The 21,941-nt window shown below is 39.4% G+C and overlaps 1 protein-coding gene across 1 annotated transcript in view; it reads left to right on the top strand.

The window, feature by feature from the left end:
- Nucleotides 1-21,941, top strand: part of LOC131432073 (cadherin-related tumor suppressor) — a 317,261-nt gene that overhangs the window by 208,062 nt on the left and 87,258 nt on the right. Inside the window, exons 5-6 of the mRNA XM_058598123.1 lie at nt 5,073-5,306; nt 8,267-8,468. Coding sequence (XP_058454106.1) covers nt 5,073-5,306; nt 8,267-8,468 — 436 coding nt within the window. The remainder of the gene's footprint in view (nt 1-5,072; nt 5,307-8,266; nt 8,469-21,941) is intronic.

Here is a 21,941-nt window from a genome sequence, read left to right as displayed (position 1 = left end):
CTTCGAACGTGGTCGTAGAGACACCGACGATGCACAACGCAGTGGACGTCCAAATGAGGCGGTAATACCAGAAAACATAAAAATAAATCATGAGCAATTGACTATGAGAAAGCTCTGTTCAAAGTGAGTGCCACGTTTGTTCACTTTGGACCAGAAACGAAAACATGTGGATGATTCTGAGCATGTTGGTCATGTTTAAACATAACAAACCGGGTTTTTTTGCGTCGATATGTGACAATGGATGAAACGTGGATTCATCACTTCACTCCGGAATCAAAATAATCGTCATCTGAGTGGACAGCAACTGGTGAACCTCGTCCAGGTTATGGCCTCGGTGTTTTGGGATGTGCGTTGTGTAATATTGATCGACTATATTGAGAAAGGAAATACCATTTACAGTGAATACTAACAGATCGGCTGAAAAGTTCAAATCGTTTCTATGAGAGGGCGCCACTAGAATTAAATCCATACCATTTTCAGTTAGTACCAACATTCAAAAGATACGTGTATAAATTTGACAGCTGTCTGATTATTAGTTTGTGAGATATTGCATTTTGAGTGAAGCTACTTTTGTTATTGTGAAAAAAATGGAAAAAAAGGAATTTCGTGTGTTGATGAAACACCACTTTTTGATGAAAAAAAGTGCCGCCGATACCAAAAAATGGCTTGATGAGTGTTATCCAGACTCTGCACCGGGCGAAGCAACAATTCGTAAGTGGTTTGCAAAATTTCGTACTGGTCATATGAGCACCGAAGACGATGAACGCAGTGGACGTCCAAAACAGGCTGTTACCGATGAAAATGTGAAAAAAAAATCCACAAAATGATTTTCAATGACCGTAAAGTGAAGTTGATCGAGATAGCTGACACCCTGAAGATATCAAAGGAACGTGTTGGACATATTATTCACGAATATTTGGATATGAGAAAGCTTTGTGCAAAATGGGTGCCGCGTGAGCTCACAATCGATCAAAAACAACAACGAATTGATGATTCTGAGCAGTGTTTGGAGCTGTTATATCGAAATAAAACCGATTTTTTCGTCGATATATAACAATGGACGAAACATGGCTCCATCACTTCACTCCGGAGTCCAATCGACAGTCAGCTGAGTGGACTGCACGCGATGAACCGAACCCAAAGCGAGGAAAGGCTCAACAATCGGCCGGTAAGGTTATGGCGTCTGTATTTTGGGATTCACATGGTATAATTTTCATCGACTACCTTGAAAAGGGAAAAACCATCAACAGTGACTATTATATAGCGTTATTAGAGCGTTTGAAGGACGAAATTTAAAAAAAAACGGCTTCATTTGAAGAAGAAAAAAGTTTTGTTTCATCAAGACAATGCACCGTGTCACAAGTCCATGAAAACCATGCTGAAATTGAACGAATTGGGCTTCGAATTGCTCCCTCATCCACCGTATTCTCCAGATTTGGCCCCCAGTGACTTTTTCCTGTTCTCAGACCTCAAGAGAATGCTCGCTGGTAAAAAATTTAGAAGCAATGAAGAGGTAATCGCTGAAACTGAGGCCTATTTTGAGGCAAAGGACAAATCGTACTACAAAAATGGTATCGAAAAGTTGGAAGATCGTTATAATCGCTGTATCGCCTCTGATGGCAATTATGTTGAATAATAAAAACGAATTTTGGCAAAAAAATGTGTGTTTCTATTAAACGATACGAACTTTTCAGCCGAACTGTTATATAGCGTTTGAAAGCTGAAATTGCAAAGGAAAAAAATTTGTTTCATCATCTGGCAAAGAAAAAAATTTTGTTACATCAAGACAACGCATCGTTTTTTTTTTTTCATAAATACGTTTATTTCATAGGCAATATACGTAAGTTTTTCTTCGCCGTGGCATCCACAATACATAGTACTTTAAACCTAATACATTTCGAATATCATATTAGTATTTCGGAATTCATTAGTTAATCTAAACACTGTTTTTTTCAAGCCAGTTACTATTTTAAATTACATCCAAAAAAATACATTTATTTTGTACATGATCTTATAACCATTTCAAGATTGTGTGTGTTCATCACTTTTATTCAATGTAAGATAAAACAGTCTAATATAAAAGAAATAAATTCAATGGATAAAGAAAGGTCACGACAAGCAAGAATGTCTCGAACTGGGACATTTTATAGTCTACTTTGGGTACGCAAAGAATTTATTAGTTGAGATCTGACATCACGACACTCCACGCATGTCCAAACGACATGATCAATATCCCGATAACCTTCGCCACAAGCACAATGATTAGTCTCGGAAAGTCCAATTCGAAGGAGATGTGCATCTAACGTGTAGTGATTGGCCATGAGTCTGGACATCACACGAATGAAGTCCCTGCTCACATTCAGTCCCCTGAACCATGCCTTTGTCGATATTTTAGGAATAATTGAGTGCATCCACCGACCCAGACCATCTTTATCCCAAGAAGCTTGCCAGCTGCCAAGTGTTCTTTGGCGAGACGCGCTATAGAATTCGTTAAAAGCAATCGGTCTCTCATAAATTTCACCCTCAATAGCATCACGTTTGGCTAAAATATCGGCTCTTTCATTGCCAGGAATGGAGCAATGAGCCGGGACCCAAACTATTGTGGTTTGATAATTATTATTCAAAATGTCGGTCAGGCACTGTTTTATTTTGCCCAAGAAAAACGGTTGACAACGCACCGTGTCACAAGTCAATCAATACAATGGCAAAACTACAAGAATTGAATATCGAATTACTCCCACATCCACCGTATTCACCAGATTCGGCTCCCAGCGACTACTGGCTGTTGGCAGACCTGGAAAAAATACTAGCCGGTATACAAATTTTTGCACGAACGAAGAGATTATCGCTGAAACTGAGACCTATTGGAGAACAAAAGATAAATCGGTTTTACAAAAGTGGTATTGAAATGTTAGAGCGGCGCTGGAAATATTACGTTACTTTTGATGAATAAAGTTAATTTTGAACCAAAAAAATAGTGTTCTTTTTGCTGGGCCCGAGACTTTTTAGTCCATGTGTTATCTAATTTGTTTTTTTTAATGGAGCAGAGTCCGGATAACACATTTGTAGCCATTGCTGAGGTCATACAGTATTTTTTTTTTCTTATCAAGAAGCTATGATAAATTAACATACGAAATCGATTGAATCAATTGTTTTGTAAATTACGAAAATAGCTTCACTTGAATGGCTGTCATTTTTTGCCTTTCTCATTTAGAAAGGTTCTGACTGTGAAAATCGACTTTTGAACTGAGACCCAGAGGGCCAAATGTCATATACCATTCGACTCAGTTCGTCGAGTACGCAAAATGCCTGTGTGTGTGCGTATGTAACTTTTTTTTGCACTAACTTTTCATACAAAATTAGATTGAAATGAATGGTCTTGTGGTCCCATACAAAATTCCTGAATATTTGGATCCGACTTTCGGTTCCGGAATTATGAGGTAAAATGTGCAAAAAATGTGAAAATAAGTGCACCAACTTTTCTCGTAGATTACTGAAACGATTTTCATCCTTAAAAACTCTGAAGTTCAGGTTATTTTTTAACCTGCTCATCTCGAGCTCTCTTACCTCATCTCGTTTTATTGCTACACCAACCCAGCTGTCAAAATTGTTTGTTTGGGGAAACTAAACTGGAATAATTTTTCGTTCACATTTCGTCTTCGGCTTGTCAGTGCGTAGCATTTCGAGAGTTTGGCATGCTTTGATTGGAAACGAATCTGCTTGAAACAAATACTTTCACGGGTGGTAAAAAAATCGGCTACAATCTGGCATCGCTGCTCACGGCACCAGGTCCGACGACCAGGTGAAGGTATTTTTCCATCGGCCAAAGATTGAAATGATATTGTTCCTATCGAATATTTTCTCTCTCTCTGTCTCTCTGTCTGTCTGTCTGTCTCACCTGGCTTAATATGAAATATGTTCGAAACATTTGTTCCGTGTCATAACAAGGTGGGATTCGCCAGTCCAATGGCGGGAGGTCACGGAACCGCACCGTCAATGTGAGTCCATGCCACACCACTCTGCCACAATTGGAAGGCAACGAGAGAAAAAAAAATAACCTTTCATTATTTATTTATTTATTTTAAACTCTTTTTCAAAGATCAGATCGTCCGCACAAGGCACAGACGAAATATGTGGTATGAGGGGGAGAAAGAAGTCGGCCACGATCGCGACGACGCGTTGATGAAGCTTTCAAACACACACTCTCCAATTCTCAATTACTCGCGTCATCTTTTCATAGTCACCATTTTGGGACAAGTCACGCTTTGTGCCTTCCACTCCCAGTTCTAATGGAGCGGGCGTCCGACAACGGCGACGGGCGACCAAGTACAAAGCGTGGCCAGAGCCGGGGAAAATGATTTTCGGAACGCTTTATTTCCTAATCTACAAAGCAATCAGCGATGTGTATTCTAGTCCAAGCCTAGTCCGATTGTAGGTCACAAAATACCCGGCGGTCAGTTCGGCTTACTGTCGAAGAGTAGAGTCACGGGAAGCGTGCGCGCGCGCGGAAACAAGGTGTTTTTTTTATTAATCGAATGATTTCAGATTTGAAGTTGGACCGAGAATGTGAATGCGGAGGAATCGTGATCCAACAACTCTGCTGAGTTGTTTTTTTTTTTGGTTTTTGATGGCAATATATTTCCGACAATCACCTACCAGACCAAATCAGTTGAACGATTTCAATGTTCGAAATTTCCCAACGAACTCACAATTAAGAGGAACAGCACAAGGATGGCCATTCATTCAATCGATGGTCAAATCGGCCCATTTGCGTATCTGGCCATAATTTAAGTCTTACGTGAGCACACCGAAAAAACGGCTGCTGCTGTTCGACTGATTTGCCCAATTTGAAAAATTAGCGAAAGTTTCCGCTGCTTCAAACAACACTGATGATGGCACCATCGTTCGCCATTGACCGGCGGCGGTTGCACCGGATCATTTGCCTTCTCCCGCATAATTTTTTTTTTCATTTATTCAGACTTGTGTGGCATCGAATCAACGGCAAATTGGCCCGCAAACGAAATTCCACTAATTTTGATTACGTATTATTCTCTCACTCTCCCCCGGAACAGGTCACCGACACCAACGATAATCCACCGTCATTTTCCGAGCCGGCCTACTCGTTCGACATACCGGAGAACGCTCCGCGCGGCTTCCAGGTTGGCATCATCTCGGCCGGCGATTCGGATCTGGGTACCAACGCTGCCGTCACCTACAGTGTCATCTCCGACTGGGCCAACGATGTGTTCTCGCTGAATCCGCAGACCGGGATCTTCACGCTGACGGCCCGATTGGATTATGAGGAGGTAGGTGTTTCTGTAACAGAATTTAAATTGTGCCGATTCGTGCATTGTTCCTCATTAAGACCCATTACAATACATTTTTGGTTTGAGTTTTAATTCTCATAAAATAACTAAAATCCTTCGGAATTATTTTTCGAAGTATTTTCCAGGCATGAGAATGAAATTTGTATTCCTATATCCTATAACTAGAAGTAAGTTTGCTACTACGTCCGATGCTTTAGCGCCTGAGGACCTATAGAAATGCTTAAGAGATGTTCCAAGATTCAAGAACTGCTTGGAATATTGACCTTAGGGCCTACATTGTGTCACAGCAAGAACTACGACGGTAAATACATTTTTGGTTTGTGGTTCATATTTTTAGAGCTACACATAGCTTACTTGTCTATTTATAGCTGTTCCAGGTAGGTTCCCAGTCGTCCAAGAACTTCAGTGAAAACAGGTCTTAGGATCTATACGAGCATTATGCATATATAAATGTATCGTATACTCGTCTTCCAGAAACTGTACGACATGATCAATTCGTATATCCTACCGTATATATCCAATGTTGCACTTTGTTATACTGGTAGATCTTAAGGCCTGAACTCCAGGTAATTTTTGGATAGCCTAGAGCAATCACAATTATCCTATTGATAGCATGTGCCATCACGAATATGGACCGAAAACGATAAATACGTTTACGCACTTTGTTACACTGGTAGATCTTAAGACCTGAACTCCAGGTAGTTTTTGGATGACCTAGAGCAATCACAATTATCCTCTTGATCGCATGTGCCATCACGAATATAGACCGAAAACGATAAGTTCGATAATGCACTTTATTATACTGGTAGATCTTAAGACCTGAACTCCAGGTAGTTTTTGGATCGCCTAGAGCAATCACAATTATCCTATTGATCGCATGTGTCATCACGAATATGGACCGAAAACGATAAGTTCGTTAATACACTTTGTTACACTGGTAGATCTTAAGGCCTGAACTCCAGGTAGGTTATAGATGACCTAGAGAAATCACAATTGTCCTATTGATCGCATGTGCCATCACGAATATAGGCCGAACACGATAAAATCGTTAATGCACTTTGATATACTGGTAGATCTTAAGACCTGAACTCCAGGTAGTTTTTGGATGACCTAGAGCAATCACAATTGTCCTATTGATCGCATGTGCCATCACGAATATAGACCGAAAACGATAAGTTCGTTAATGCACTTTGTTATACTGGTAGATCTTAAGGCTTGAACTCCAGGTAATTTTTGGATGGCCTAGAGAAATCACAATTGTCCTATTGATCGCATGTGCCATCACGAATATAGACCGAAAACGATAAGTTCGTTAATGCACTTTGTTATACTGGTAGATCTTAAGGCCTGAACTCCAGGTAGTTTTTGGATGACCTAGAGCAATCACAATTGTCCTATTGATCGCATGTGCCATCACGAATAAAGACCGAAAACGATAAGTTCGTTAATGCACTTTGTTATACTGGTCGATCTGAGGGTCTTAACTCCAGGAAGTTTTCGGATGGATCCTCGGTCACAATAGTAGACCTTAAGGCCTTTTCCGAGGAGGTTTTGGATGAGCAAGTGCTTGTACAGATCAGTATGTCAATTTTATGTAAACAGTACTACGAGTACATACCGTACTCAATAGTGTTTTGTAGCATTGTGAGATAACTTGGCAACTTTGCGAAACCAAATGAGATGAAAACAAAGCGCAATCAAGTGAACGAAGTGAAAAACTTTCATCTCATATTTTTGAAGACTTTTATTGCTTGTCGGGTAATTTTTGAAGCTTTTAATCGTTAACTAAACAAGTGGCAAGTGAACATAACTAATTATAAAGTCATCCAGCATTCAATGGTAGTGTAATTGTGCGAAATAGTGATCATGTTTTGAGACGAATCGATTAGTAGATATTCAGAAACATGACGAACTGTAAATCTTGAGACGAAAATGTGTCCTAAATTGAAAAGTGAGTTTATTTTATATGAAAAAAACGATCACCGAAGAATTTAAAACCATTTCTTTCAATAGGAAAGTGTGACAATAGCTTTTCAAATCATTTTAAAACATTTCACAGTTTGCTTCCGGTAGGTTGTAAAATATTATTCATGTTCAAAGTTATGAGGTGAAGGGATGAGATGGAAATAGGAGCTCAGATGAAATAGGGAGCCGTTGCCCTATATATAGATGTTTTGAAAGCGGCGGATATTTCAATTAGCAAAGCATACTACGTCCTGCTAAATAAAAACTGCGTCGCTCGCTCGCATCCCCTGTTCTCAATCATCATGCAATAAATCGTTATGTCAAGGGTTCCTTAGATTACATTGCACTCAAAACGAGCTTTTTGTTTTGAATTTCAAAGACATGATACCTGAACTCGTCTCTCGGCTTACTAGGTTTTTGTTGTATTGTTCAACAAAGGTTAATCTCTAGAAATTGATAACGTGAACTAACTGCCTCTGAACGCCCAATGTATGAATGTAGAATGTAGGTGTAAAACCTTATTCAAAAGGATTCATTTTTTTCACGAACACACTCGATTGAGTCATCCAATCATCCTTTCATAACTGAGAATTCCTCCACTGGAATTGATACGAACTCGTTAAATTGTTACCGTTACCTGCAGCGCAATCTTGAAGCCACGTCGTGGCGCTTGTTGACAGACCATAAAACTCATCGCTCTCCCGTCGTCGATAATTAAAATCCAGACCATGCATAAATAATGAGACAAACTTGAACCTTTTTTATGATTCTCTTCAAATTAAAACGCAGTTAAAGAATCACTTTTTTTATTGGAAAGCACGAAATTCAACAATCATTAAATAAGCGTTCGAACCTAGAAGCATGAAGAAAACGTTAAGCCTATTAAATGTTTATCGACCTAAATTACAATTTATGCCACAGTAGTAGCTAATTTCCGTTCTTTCCATGCTATGATTTCTCCATCCAACGAACAGGTACAGCACTACATTCTGGTAGTGCAGGCCCAAGATAATGGCCATCCGAGCCTATCGAGCACCCTGACGGTCTACTGCAATGTGATCGATTTGAACGACAACGCGCCAATCTTCGACCCGATGAGCTACTCTAACGAGATTTTCGAGAACGTTCCGATCAACACCGACGTGGTTACGGTTAGTGCCACCGATACGGACTCCGGTAAGTGAATTATATAGCATTTTTAATATTTCCCAGGTAGATTTAATATCGGGTTCGACTGTTTATTGACGAATCGAACACAGGTTCGATAATCCTCCTAAGCCAATAGTATTAAAACTACAATGTCGATAACGAACCAACTTTTCCCAAATCTGTGTCGTTATAAAAATGCGTTCTGCTGACAAAACACGTTTTTTACTACACCTCGCTTGGATTTTACGACCGAATACTCCGTTCCCTACAGGAAAATATCGGCACGATCGATAATCCTCGCCTCCATCGGATCGACTGGTAGTGTAGGCTGGCCTGATCTGATAACCTACGAGGGACCTATTTTTTATTGGCATCAGGTCTTTCGCTTTACAGTCCCCCATAGAATATATCAGACATTTTTATTTTGCTTCCACCCAGAATTGCTGCCCAAAAATAAAAAAAAAAACAACCAGTCTCTTCACGGCATACGGAAAAGGGAATCTACGCACCTCTGGCCATCGTGATCCGACTCACTCAGCACGGGAAACAACAGACTTTCGCCTGGCATTTGACTTAGCCTTCTCCGCTCGTCAATCGATGATGGAATTGAGTTCGCAGCACATCTCGAAAAATCTCGCTTCCCGACCATGCCCTGTCATGTACCATGTTTGCCCCCTCAGTCCGACTTTTGAGCCGTCCCCGAATTGATACTAGTTTATTACTAATATTTACTGACCATAAATTATGTGCTGGAAAGTATTCAGGGTTTGGCTTTCTCGCGCCAATCACATGGATCAAGGCGCACTACGAGGCTTTGAGTTGGTCTCTTCGTTTCTTTGTCTCTTGAAACCGGTACGGAACGCAACCCAATCGAACGAAAATTATTGTTAGTTAAACAAATTGTGCTGCAAATTGATCGTCGTTGGAAACTGCAACGTAGCGGAGGAAGTTTTCTGATGTGCTGAACGTAGACGCGTTTGTTTTGAATGAGAATTTAAAAGAGCGTCAAATCCGAAAAAATAAACAGTACGTTGACATCGTTGACGTTGACATTAAACATCAGAACACAGTTCTAGAATTATATTTGAAAAAGCGTTCAGTTCCACAATTCTAGAATTAAATTCATGAACTGAATTCATGATCTAGATTCTGAAAAATTCCAAGCTTAAATTTTTAATTCGTTTCTTTAGTTCCTGAAGGTCCAGAATTCCGGTTCTGTCAGTGTCTCTGACATTAACCACCCGTTTTTTTGTCATTCGCCATAGTGTAATTCCGGAGCCGAAAATCAGATCTATATTCAACTAAATAATATTTTATGGGTCAAGATATGCTCTCATTTGACCATAAACTAAAAAGACCTACAAAATGAAACAGTTTTTAGCACTGTCCCGAAAAGTTTTTACGGGGTTTGCATCGTCACTTTGAATAATTGAGTGAACTTTTTTTAACGGAACCGGAAATCGAATCGGGATACATTTAAAATACTGTAAGGCCATTCACTTGATGTTAAATTTGTGAAAATCGATCTCAAATCGTAACCAGAATTCTGATTAAAAAATTCAACTTCAGAGTGCAAAAAAACTGGAACAAAATTCTAGATCTGCATTCCGGAACAAAATTTTAGATCTGAACTCCGAAGTAGAATTTTAGAACTGACTTCTGAACCATAATTTAATTCTTGAACTCAGTTTCAGAATTTACTTCCTGAGTTCAGTTTTGGAAAAATCTGCATAATTGAACAGCATTCATGGGTTCTGGTACTTGATTGTGGAACTGAGTTCAGTTTCTTAATAAAAACATCAGAACCCAAATTCAGAATACATTTCTAGAATTATATTTCGAACTGAGTTCAGTTCCACAATTCTAGAATTAAATTCATGAATTTAATTCCGAACCTGTATTTTGCAAAAAAAAATCGGAGCCACTTCCAGGTTCCGAGTTTAGATCTTTAATTCATTTCTTCAGTTCCTGAAGGTTCAGAATTCCTTCGATCGTGCCGATATTCAGAATTTTTCAATTTATGAAAAGTGGGTCAGGGTCTTTTGACCGAAAACCATTTCGCCGAAAGCCATTTTGTCGAAAGCCATTACGCCGAATGTCATTTTGCTGAAAGCCATTTCGCCGAAAGAGACATTTCGCCGAAAGGGTCATTTCGCTGAATGACATTTCACCAAAGCCATTTCACCGAAAGGGTCATTTCGCCGAATGACATTACGCTGAAAGCCATTTCGCGGAAAGCCATTTCACCGAAAGGGTCATTTCGCCGAATGACATTTCGCTGAAAGCCATTTCGCGGAAAGCCATTTCGCTGAAAGCCATTTCGCTGAAAGCCATTTCGCTGGAAGCCATTTCGCTGAAAGCCATTTCGCTGAAAGCCATTTCGCTGAAAGCCATTTCGCTGAAAGCCATTCCGCTGAAAGCCATTTCGCTGAAAGCCATTTCACCGAAAACCAGTTTGCCGAAAGTCATTTCGTATTAAACGTTTCGCTGGTTTTCTTAATATCGTAAGTGAAATTGATTTAAATTAAAGACATTGAAGTTTTGTTGATCTACAATTGTACTTCTGAAATATCACATGTTTAAAATAACGGATAAATTCATATGCCCGCGTTTAATCCAGAAAGATTATTTACTTGAATTGAGTGAATAGATTGACTGCACAGTGTTATCACTGACGCAAGCGGAATGCAAGGGCTGCTTTTTAATATTCGCGTCACTGCACATTAAAAAAGGCGGGGCTGACAAGAACATAAATAAAATAAACAGAATTTATTCTGTTGCATGTTCGCTTCTGTTGAACTTGAGCGACCCCTCATGTTTGCTACTCCGTTACTGATCAAAATTAGTTGAAATTTTACAGGGCATTTCTAGATACGCTGACCTTGGACTGGCAAATCATCTTTCAATGTATGTTACATATTCTTGTAACCCCCGAATTGATTGATCAATACCCGCGCCTGTCAGACCTAAACGTAGATCGACTAAGGCAGTGGTTCCTAAACTTTTTTGGTCGAATGCCTATTTTGAATATATTATTCGTTCTACTGCCCACCGAATTGAAAAAAATCTTTGGATATCGAGTTATCATTTTTGCTAACTATCTTGGAATTTAAATATAAAATATATAGAAATAATTTCCTTCTTTATCCTGCACGGTAGAAATTAAATGTGAATTAAAGATTGGATAAGCAAAATGTGAGTCAATATAGATATAACAAAATCTCTCATATCAATGCTCAGCCGAAGAATTAAAGAGATATTTAATTGGTAGGGAAAAGACTCGATATGTTTTGAACCACACCTGCCGTGCCTAGTCAAATCAAATACCAAGTTCTTTTCTACCGGGAAGTCTTCTGAGTTTTGCTTCATCACGTCCTCAGTAGTTCAGTTGGCAGAACGATTACCCCTCTGATTGAAGAAGGTTGCGGTTGATTTATAACTTTATTTTTAGATTCTTGTGTGAGAGACAAAAACAAAACCATGAACCAATGGTTCCATGATTGTTAGAAATTAAGCGCGTGTACAAAAAGGGGGTTTTAGAGGTTCAAACCCCTCCCGATACTTGAAAAAAATATTATGTTATGAAAACTTTTCTCTATGAATATGAAAAAATTCGCGCCAGCTCGATTTGTTGTTCCAAAAAGTCACTTTGCATGCTTTGTTGTTCCAAAATTAATCCAAAATAAGACTGTCTTTTGAAAAGAGCTAAACATTTTAAACCAATTTTTTTTTCAAAGAATTATTGCCGAAAATTTTAACTCCAACAAAAAAGTGTTGTACTAATGGTTTTCATAAAATCAGTTAAATTTTCAAAAATAAATGCTGAAAGAAATCCTCATCGAGCCCTACACTGAAAAAAAATTAGTTTGAAAATTTTAAATCGATTCACAAAACATTTCCATTATTGATTTTGATTAGATTTAGTCCCAGGATCGGTGATTAAGTTCCCTGCCAACCGATCATACATTGCAAGATGGGCACATTCAAGAAAAAAAGTTTCCTTGAATGTGACATCTATTGCTTGTTCAAACTGAGTTTTTTACCCAGTGTCTTTTTTTTAACACTACTCTAAACTAACAGTCATAATCATTCAAGAGATTCCAATCAATCCCAATATCGAAAATTAGACTTATTTTGAGCACATCAACAGCACAACAATTTTTTGTAGGATTTGTAATTTTTTTACTCTAAATATTTGCATTACTTTATTTACTCTAAATGGTAAAAATGTTAAGTCATTTTCAAAAGATAGTCTAGATCAATTTTGAAAAATTAAAGTGAGCAAAGTGACTTTCTATGATAAAGTCTTCATGCTGTCAACTCTGAATACGACTTTGTTCAAAATTCCACCACTTTCGAATTCAACGAAACTTTGTCTCAAGGTAGGTTATTAAGTTTCTTCTCAACCGTCCATGTATTGTAAGGCGGGCAGTTTTAGAAAAAAGAATATTTTTAGTTATTTAGGGGTTTGGCTACAAACCGTTTTGTACTTCAGGCACATAACCGATTTCACTATTCTTTACGTTTCGTTTTCGACTCGTCAGTGCCAGCAGACTCGTCAGTGCCGAGCAGACGTAAAGTTAACGCTATTTGCGAAACACTTTTTTATATATTGCGCAGAAGCGCAATGTCTTTTACAAAGTCCCGAAGGAAACGACTAGGCGACTGATCTGGCCGACCACAGAGCTTACGTCTGCTTAGCGGTTCAAATTGAACTGTCTAAGTTTTTGCACTAAGCAGTCCTATTTGAACTGCTCTGTACCGACGAGTCGAAGACGAAACGTAAAACAATAGTGAAGCGTTTTCAACTAAAACTATTTCTTGTCCATTACCAGTTTTCTGTGAAGTCTTCTCTTAAATTGAGATTTAGTAAATTCTTGGATTATAATGACTTTCAGTTTAGTGAAGCTTTCGATAAAAAAAACACATTTTTTTGGCTTTTGTGAATTTATTTCAATTTTGCCTTTTTCTATAACGCGCAATTTTCTCAGAGTTGGCCGATTCAACAAGCTTAAGCTCGTTTGAGTGCTATTATTAGGTCGTTGATCAAGTTTGAAGATTAAATGACTGCGACTTCTGGTTCGGGAGATATGATGGTATTAATGACGTAACCGACAAAACGCGTTTTTTTCACTGCGCAAAATTCTCGGATATGGCTTAGCCGATTTTAACAAACTTAGGCTCGTTTGAAACCTACTGTCAGGCCATTGATCAAGTTCGAAAATCAAATGGCTGTGACATTTGGTTCCAAAGATATGATGGTATAAGTGACGTAACCGACAAACCAAGTTGTTTTGTTTACCATTCTAATGTATTTAAGCGTACCAATATTTTGCGATCACCTCTAATTTCGTAAAGCACTAGAGCCCAAAAGTTGACGCGCCTTAGAAAGGTCTCCATGAAAAATTTGAGCTAAATCGGATTAAGGTTTCAAAATTTTCGATCTCGAAAAATCACCATAGGGAGGAGTACATGAGATTTTCCAAATATCTTTTGATCCCGAACGTCTTCGAGTTGCATGAAACGTCGAGATTTAGTGTCATCTAAAAAAAAATTTTTTTGTTGAAATATCGAATTTCTGGGAAGTCACAGAAAGTCAATTTTTTCAAAAAAAATTTTTTCAAGATGACACTAAATTTCGGCGTTTTATGCAATTCTAAGATTTTTGGCATCAAACATTTATATCAAAGACAATCATTAACAGAAATAATTTCCAACAACAGAACTGAGAACAGGAAAAAGTCTCTGGGGGCCAAATCTGGAGAATACGGTGAATGAGGGAGCAATTCGAAGCCCAATTCGTTCGATTTCAGCATGGTTTTCATCGACTTGTGACACGGTGCATTGTCTTGATGAAACAAAACTTTTTTCTTCTTCAAATGCGACCGTTTTTTTAAATTTCGTCCTTCAAACGCTCTAATAACGCTATATAATAGTCACTGTTGATGGTTTTTCCCTTTTCAAGGTAGTCGATGGAAATTATACCATGCGAATCCCAAAATACAGACGCCATAACCTTACCGGCCGATTGTTGAGTCTTTCCACGCTTTGGGTTCGGTTCATCGCGTGCAGTCCACTCAGCTGACTATCGATTGAACTCCGGAGTGAAATGATGGAGCCATGTTTCGTCCATTGTTATATATCGACGAAAAAAATCGGTTTTATTTCGATATAAGAGCTCCAAACACTGCTCAGAATCATCAATTCGTTGTTGTTTTTGATCGATTGTGAGCTAACGCGGCACTCATTCAGCACAAAACTATCTCATTTCCAAATATTCGTGAATAATATGTCCAACACGTTCCTTTGATATCTTTAGGGTGCCAGCTATCTCGATCAACTTCACTTTACGGTCATTGAAAATCATTTTGTGGATTTTTTCACGTTTTCTTCGGTAGCAGCCTCATTTGGACGTCCACTGCGTTCATCGTCTTCGGTGCTCACATGACCAGTACGAAATTTTGCAAACCACTTACGAATTGTTGCTTCGCCCGGTGCAGAGTCTGGATAACACTTATCAAGCCATTTTTTGGTATCGGCGGCACTTTTTTTCATCAAAAAGTGTGTTTCATCAACACACGAAATTCCTTTTTTTCCATTTTTTTCACAATAACAAAAGTAGCTTCACTCAAAATGCAATATCTCACAAACTAATAATCAGACAGCTGTCAAATTTATACTCGTATCTTTTGAAGGTTGGTACTAACTGAAAATGGTATGGATTTAATTCTAGTGGCGCCCGCTCATAGAAACGATACGATCTTTTCAGCCGATCTGTTAGGCCAGAATAGAGCTGAGGAATGTCTTGTAGTTGTGAATTTGTGATCTTTTCGAAATTGTAAACTGGGATATCAAAATTTAAAATATCATCAAATCTTGAAATAAAGACCTTCGGTGGAACGTTTAAATGAGCGTAGTATTCCTACAGATCACCATCTTTTGCCTGTCCTTGGGCGAACAACGAAGATTATGTGAACTTCGGAAACATGCAGCCAAAGCTCTAAAATTTTTTGTCCGAATTAATTTAGTTGAAATTGGAGTAGCAATTTGTTGAGTACGCATTTGACTTGTTTGATTTTGATATTTGCTTTTCGATTATGGAAATGGCCGTCAAAATTTTGCTTGTGCATAGCGAAAACTCATACTATTCCCTCGCAAAGTTATCGAAACTTCTTGGGAATCGATCTTCGGTGCCTGAAAAAAAATATAATAAAATCTCGAATTGACGACCTTTGCAGGGAATTTTACGTATGTGAACTTTTGGCATCTCTCTTTAATCTGCAACCTAAGCTGTAAAATTTTTTGTCCGAATTAATTTAGTTGAAATTGGAGTAGCATTTTTGTTGAGTACGCATTTGACTTGTTTGATTTTGATATTTGCTTTTCGATTGTGGAAATGGCCGTCAAAATTTTGCTTGTGCATCGCGAAAATTCATACTATTCCCTCGTAAAGTTATCGTAATTTCTTGGAAATCGATCGAGTTGTAGAACTTCTGCCAGCTTCTGTTTTTGAAATGTGCAAATTCAAATGAGTGATCTAGCTTGGAAAGACTTCATTCCAGAGAACCATATCCTAAGGAACTCAAAAGAAAAAGAAAGAAAGGTCAACCTATCTGAACAAGTTTCGACTGAATGGATGGGAGAATGACCTGAAAAACATATCTGCAATTCGTACAGACGCACACCTCAAAACCGATTAAATTTGAACATCTTTTGGTTGGTTGCTAATTCGGCACACTGCAGCACTCCCACTTTCGGTATTTGTTTTTGTCCCGACGTTGAGCCGCGGACCGGTGTATCGTCGTCCCATACTAATCTATTGAATCTATTTCGTAATTTATGGGCTCTTCGCTCGCTCGTTAATAGGTTTCCCGCCCCGCATCGGAAGAGCCAGACCTTGCAGGAAGAAAAATAACTGACTTCTTATTCTGTTTCTTTTGCTTATTGTGCCGATAAAGATAAAGAGAAATCAACGCGCGAAGGAGATTGACCGTGTGGCCGGGTGTCAAACCCGAACCGTGTGCGCGGGGGTGTTAAAAGCGTTTCCCTCAAAGCCGCTTTTTTATTATTCCTGCGTGGGACGGTCCCGTGATTGCCACACGAAGAATCCGGGCCGCCTAACCCGTGTCGATATCCCCGGGGCCTGCTCTGCACGACGGTGACAGTCGGACAGAAGAAACCGTGGAGATTGTTGACTTTGTCTAACACTGATTGAAACAATCATTTCTGGTCACCTCTGGAAATGGTTGGCGAACGCCATCCGCCATCGATCGGCGATCATCTTTCCGCACACCAGTGGCCCGTCAACAACGGGAGCGATCGGTGCTGATTCGACACATTCCGATTACTACTTCCCCTTTCCCCATCGCGGGCGGCAACTTCGCGCAGACCCATGTGTGTGTGTGCGCGTGGAAAGGTGACTCGATTGACGATGATAATCCTGTTTTATATGTTTTGAATTTCTAATACGCTGGGAGTGGTCCGATCGAGAAGGCTATGCTGTAAGATTACGATCGGTATTAATTCTTCTGATGGGTGGACCTTTTTTCGTTTTTTTTTTGGTTTTCACGACGAGCATTCACCGAATGATTTTTTGACCCCGAGACACTTTAGTTGATTGGTCAAGATCCTTTCTTTCTCATAATCTAACATTCCGTGGTCCTACCGCAGGTCACTTGAAGTTCAATGACATATCTCGGTGACTTAGTAGATAGCAATCATCGCAATTACGCTTACAAAATAGCACGCCAACTTGGATGGGATGGAAATCAACTCACATGGCTTATGTAAATTAATAAACGTTGCATTCTTTCGTTTTTTTTTTCTTTGCTCTCCTTCGTTCTTGTTGCGATCCTCGGGGACGGGATTGGAGGGTGACACTGTAATTTTATCGTGCTACTTCCCACCGAAACTGGATGTTGTTGTTTTGTTCATCCCAAGTTCAGTGGTCCGAGTACAAATGCTAACTAATCTAAATTGCGTTCAAATCGAGCGTTAGACTCAAATTGAGACAGGTGCTGCTGACATGAACAATTCGAAACTGTTTTGACGTCGTTATGTTTAATTTTGGGGATTCCGAAGGAAGACATTTTTTTTATCCGCTGTGCTTCCCCGAGCTCAGCAGAGGAATTGGACACACGTAATGAGCAAATGTCTGAATGCAGGTTTCGAATTGTAATGAAATAGCTTACGATTACGCGCAGTCATCATTATCATCATCAGCAGCAGCAGCAATAACAACAACAACAGGAGCAGCCGCTCGGTGGAGAATTCAATTCATTGTAAATTTTCCCTGTGCCGGATAATGGTGCGCGGAATGAGTGTTGTTATTATTGTTTATGTCTCTACGTAAATATTAAGTTTGCCCTGCTTGAGATGCTCGCGGTGATTTTTTTTTCCTCTCTCTCTCTCTGCCATACTCGCAACCAATTCTGACTTCCTGGGGGTCGTCGCTGCGCGCGGTTAACTGATAGTCAATTGTTAGTCTTCATCATCTGTGGTCCGCTGGGACGTGCTATTGTCATTAGGCTGATGGAAGTTCGACTTCTTTCGACTCCAGGCGACCGGGCAATTTCGTGCAGCTTCGATCGCTGTGGGAACCGTACGAAACAGCCGATGCGCACAAATTGTGTACTGTCAAATCTCTCTCTCTCTCTCGCTCTGCATACAGTACGAGTATATTGACAGTTTCACTCTACCGCCAAAGATTCTTCGTTAACCAACGGTATGGACCGTAAACGTACCATTGCGATCATTAAAGTGGGTGTGATATTGATTAATACGAAAGAGCCAATTTAATTAGGGTTAAATTTCAGTTCTGTAATGTAAATTTGTTTCTTCTCGAGAAAATGTCGCAATGGCACAAGGCAGTCTGTTTAGTAGTCTGATTTTCTTCCTTTATCTCAACAACATCATACTGGAAAAGTTGTGGTTTTGGAAATGTTTTCTTTTTGTTCACGACAAATAACCACTGTTCACTGTATTGCTGAAAGCAGTTCTCTTTGGTGACACGGAACTCTCACTGCCTTACGGATTCAAGTCATTATAGCACTGCTTTTCACAAAAAAGGACGCCACAAGTAGTTTCCGTGCAGTAATGTTTGAGCGCTTTACCATTAAAAAAAACTTGTTTGAATCAATTTTAATTTAATGGTGTAATTATGCCTTTCTTATATTACTCATAACATCATAAATACTACTGTGGAATTTGCAAAAACAACTGTTCTTTGAATCGAAATAGGAAAGTTTGTTCTGACTCAATCCAACAAACCCTACAAATCCTGTTCACCCTGTGGTTTCGGAACCACTCTTCTCTAACCACTTGTGTAGTTGTTTATTCGTTTTCATTACTTTATTTCGAAACTTTCGTGGACTTTCAGCAGAACAACGTCGAAAAATTGTGTCAAAATCGTGCACAGAACGCGGACTGTCACTGAGAAAGATAGCAAAAATGGAAGGAGTAAGTGAAAAAGCCGTGCGAAATGCAATCAGGAAGTTCGGTGAGGATAACACCTTTAAGGATAAACCGAAAACGGGTCGAGAAAAAGGTCCTGCTCACTCTCAGTTGGATAAACGTATACTGAAGGCGTTCGAGCAAAAGAAGGAGGTTTCAGTTCGGGATGTGGCCAAAAAAGTGGGCACTTCGAAGTCAAATGTTCTTCGTGCTAAAGAACGTTTGAATCTTCGAACCTATAAGAAGCAGAAATAACCAAAACGTAGTCCGAAACAAGCAGCATCGATCAGGCCGAGGGTTCGAAAACCGTACAATACGATTCTTGCTGGAAATTTGAACTGCATAATCATGGACGACGAAACCTACGTGAAACTCGGTTACAAATCGTTGCCGGGACAACAATATTATACGGTGCGAGAAGGGCAAGTGTTAGACCAGTCCGAGACGACGATTGAAGTCGAAAAATTTAGTAAGAAAGCTTTAAGTCTGGCAAGCAATTTGTAGCTGCAGTGAGATTTCGAAACCCTTCATCACCACTGCTTCAATGAACAGCGAAATATACATCAAGGAATGTTTACAAAAACGACTTCTACCCATGATTCGAAGTCACAAGGATCCTGTTGTCTTCTGGCCAGATCTTGCTTTTTGCCACTACTCGAAATCAACGGTAGAATGGTATACTACCAATAATGTCACTTTCGTCCGAGAAGACATGAATCCACCAAATTGCCCACATCTTAGGAAACATGTCTCGGCAGCCGAAACCATTCAACAGTTCGAAAAAGATTGGAAAAAAAGTGTCAAAACACAGTCTAACATAAAATAAAATTTAAATTGGAACTCCAAGCAATGGACTTAATGAAATGATAAAGAAGTTTCATGAAAGGAAGGTCACGACAAGCAAGAATGTCTCGAACTGGGACATTTGATAGTCTACCTTGGGTACGCAAAAAATTTATTAGTTGAGATCTGACATCACGATACTCCACGCATGTCCGAACGACATGATCAATATCGCGATAACCGGAAAGTCCAATTCGAAGGAGATGTGCTTCTAACGTGTAGTGATTGGACATCAAACGAATAAAATCCCTACTCACATCCAGTCCCCTGAACCTTGCCTTTGTCTATATTTTAGGAATAATTGAGTGCATCCACCGACCCAGATCATCTTTATCTCAAGAAGCTTACCAGCTGGTAAGTATTCTTTGGCAAGACGAGCTATAGAATTCGTTGAAAGCAATCGGTCGCGCATAAATATCACCCTTAATAGCACCACGTTTGGCGTTTGGCTCTTTCATTGCCTGGAATGGAGCTAGTAGCCGGGACCCAAACTATTGTGATTTGATAATTATTGTTCAATATGTCGTTCAGGCACTGTTTTATTTTGCCCATGAAAAACGGTTCATTTTTGCCAGCAGCGTTTGAACGAATGGCTTCAATTGCACTCAGACTATCTGTGAAGAGAAAATAATGGTTAACACTCAAACGCTCGGGTAGGGATTTTCAACGAATTTAATTTTTCAAAAAATCATAACTCTTGATACCGTTGATCAATTTCGATGCGTCCAGTGTAAAAAAAACAGATTTTCTTCTAGTCCATGCTGACTCATACGGAACCGCAGCGGTCCAAAAACACCGGAGTTATTCCAGTAATTGAAAATCCCTACCCGAGCGTTTGAGTGTTAATTACCATGGGATTCAGCACCTCACATCTTATTAGCAGTCGCGACGAAAGCTCCCAAAAACGATCTTTCAATGGAAGAACTCCCGCCAGAACTTCAAGACTCATAGTATGTGTCGAGTGCATACAGCCTTAGACAATTCGCAAACAACGATACTGAATTCGCTCCAGTTTGATAATATGAGAGTTTGCAGCGGAACGAAAGCAAATGCATCCATATTCCATCACTGAAAGTATCGTTGTCTGATACAATTTTATTAGATCTTCCGGATGAGCACCCCACCATGATCCTGTTATTGTTCGAAGAAAATTTACTCTTTGTTGGCATTTCGTTATCAGATACCTAATGTGTCCTCCCCACGTGCATTTGGAATCGAACCACACCCCGAGGTATTTAAAAGTTAAAACCTGTTGGATCATTCTTCCCATCATATGGAGCTGAAGCTGCGCGGGATCATGCTTTCTTTATTTCTACGGAAACCAAACTGAGTATCTGACAGCAAGCCGTTCGTCTCGACCCAAGTGTCGAGACGTCGAAGAATATTTTTTTCGAACAATTTTCTGATGCAGGACATCATTGCAATGGGTCTATATGAGTTGTGATTGGAAGCTGGCTTCCCCGGCTTTTGAATGGCGATAACTTTCACTTGCCTCCAGTCAGGTGGGACAATATTTTGCTCAAGAAACTAGTTGAACAATTCCAACAAACGTCTTTTTGCGAGGTCGGGCAGATACTTCACCAAGTTGAATTTAATTCTGTCCAACCCAGGAGCGTTATTGTTACAAGACATGAGTGCTATGGAAAATTTCATCATTGCAAAGGGGCTTTCAATGGAACCATTATTTGGAGAAGACTCCCTAATAATGCTATGCGTTGGAACAGAATCTGGACAAACCTTCCTCGTAAAGTCAAATATCCATCGGTTCGAGTATTCCTCACTCTCATTTCCTACGTAACGATTCCTCATTAGTCTGGCCGTATTCCAAAGAGTACTCATTGAGGTTTATCTTGACAAACCTTCGACAAAATGTCTCCAATAGCTACATTTCTTGGCTCGAAGTATGCTCTTGTACTTGGTTTCTAAAATCAAGAATTTTTCAAAATTCTGAGGAGTTCCTCCTCCTCGTTTTAAAAACGTATTGAAAGAATTTTTTTCGCGTGTTTAGCATCTGAGCACTCTTTGTCCCACCAAGGATTTGGAGGTCTGCTATTAGACGATGGGCCAAGAAATCATTTGGTTTGTGCTTGTTCTGCTGCCTCCAGAATCGAACCAACGAGGAAGTCATATTTATTATTATTATTATTATTATTATTATTATTATTATTATTATTAGTATTATTATTATTATTATTATTATTACAC

The sequence above is a fragment of the Malaya genurostris genome, chromosome 2 (genome assembly GCF_030247185.1).
Source record: "Malaya genurostris strain Urasoe2022 chromosome 2, Malgen_1.1, whole genome shotgun sequence".
Taxonomy (NCBI): domain Eukaryota; kingdom Metazoa; phylum Arthropoda; class Insecta; order Diptera; family Culicidae; genus Malaya; species Malaya genurostris.
Note: the sequence above shows the minus strand (reverse complement) of the source record. Positions and strands in the feature narration are given on the sequence as shown.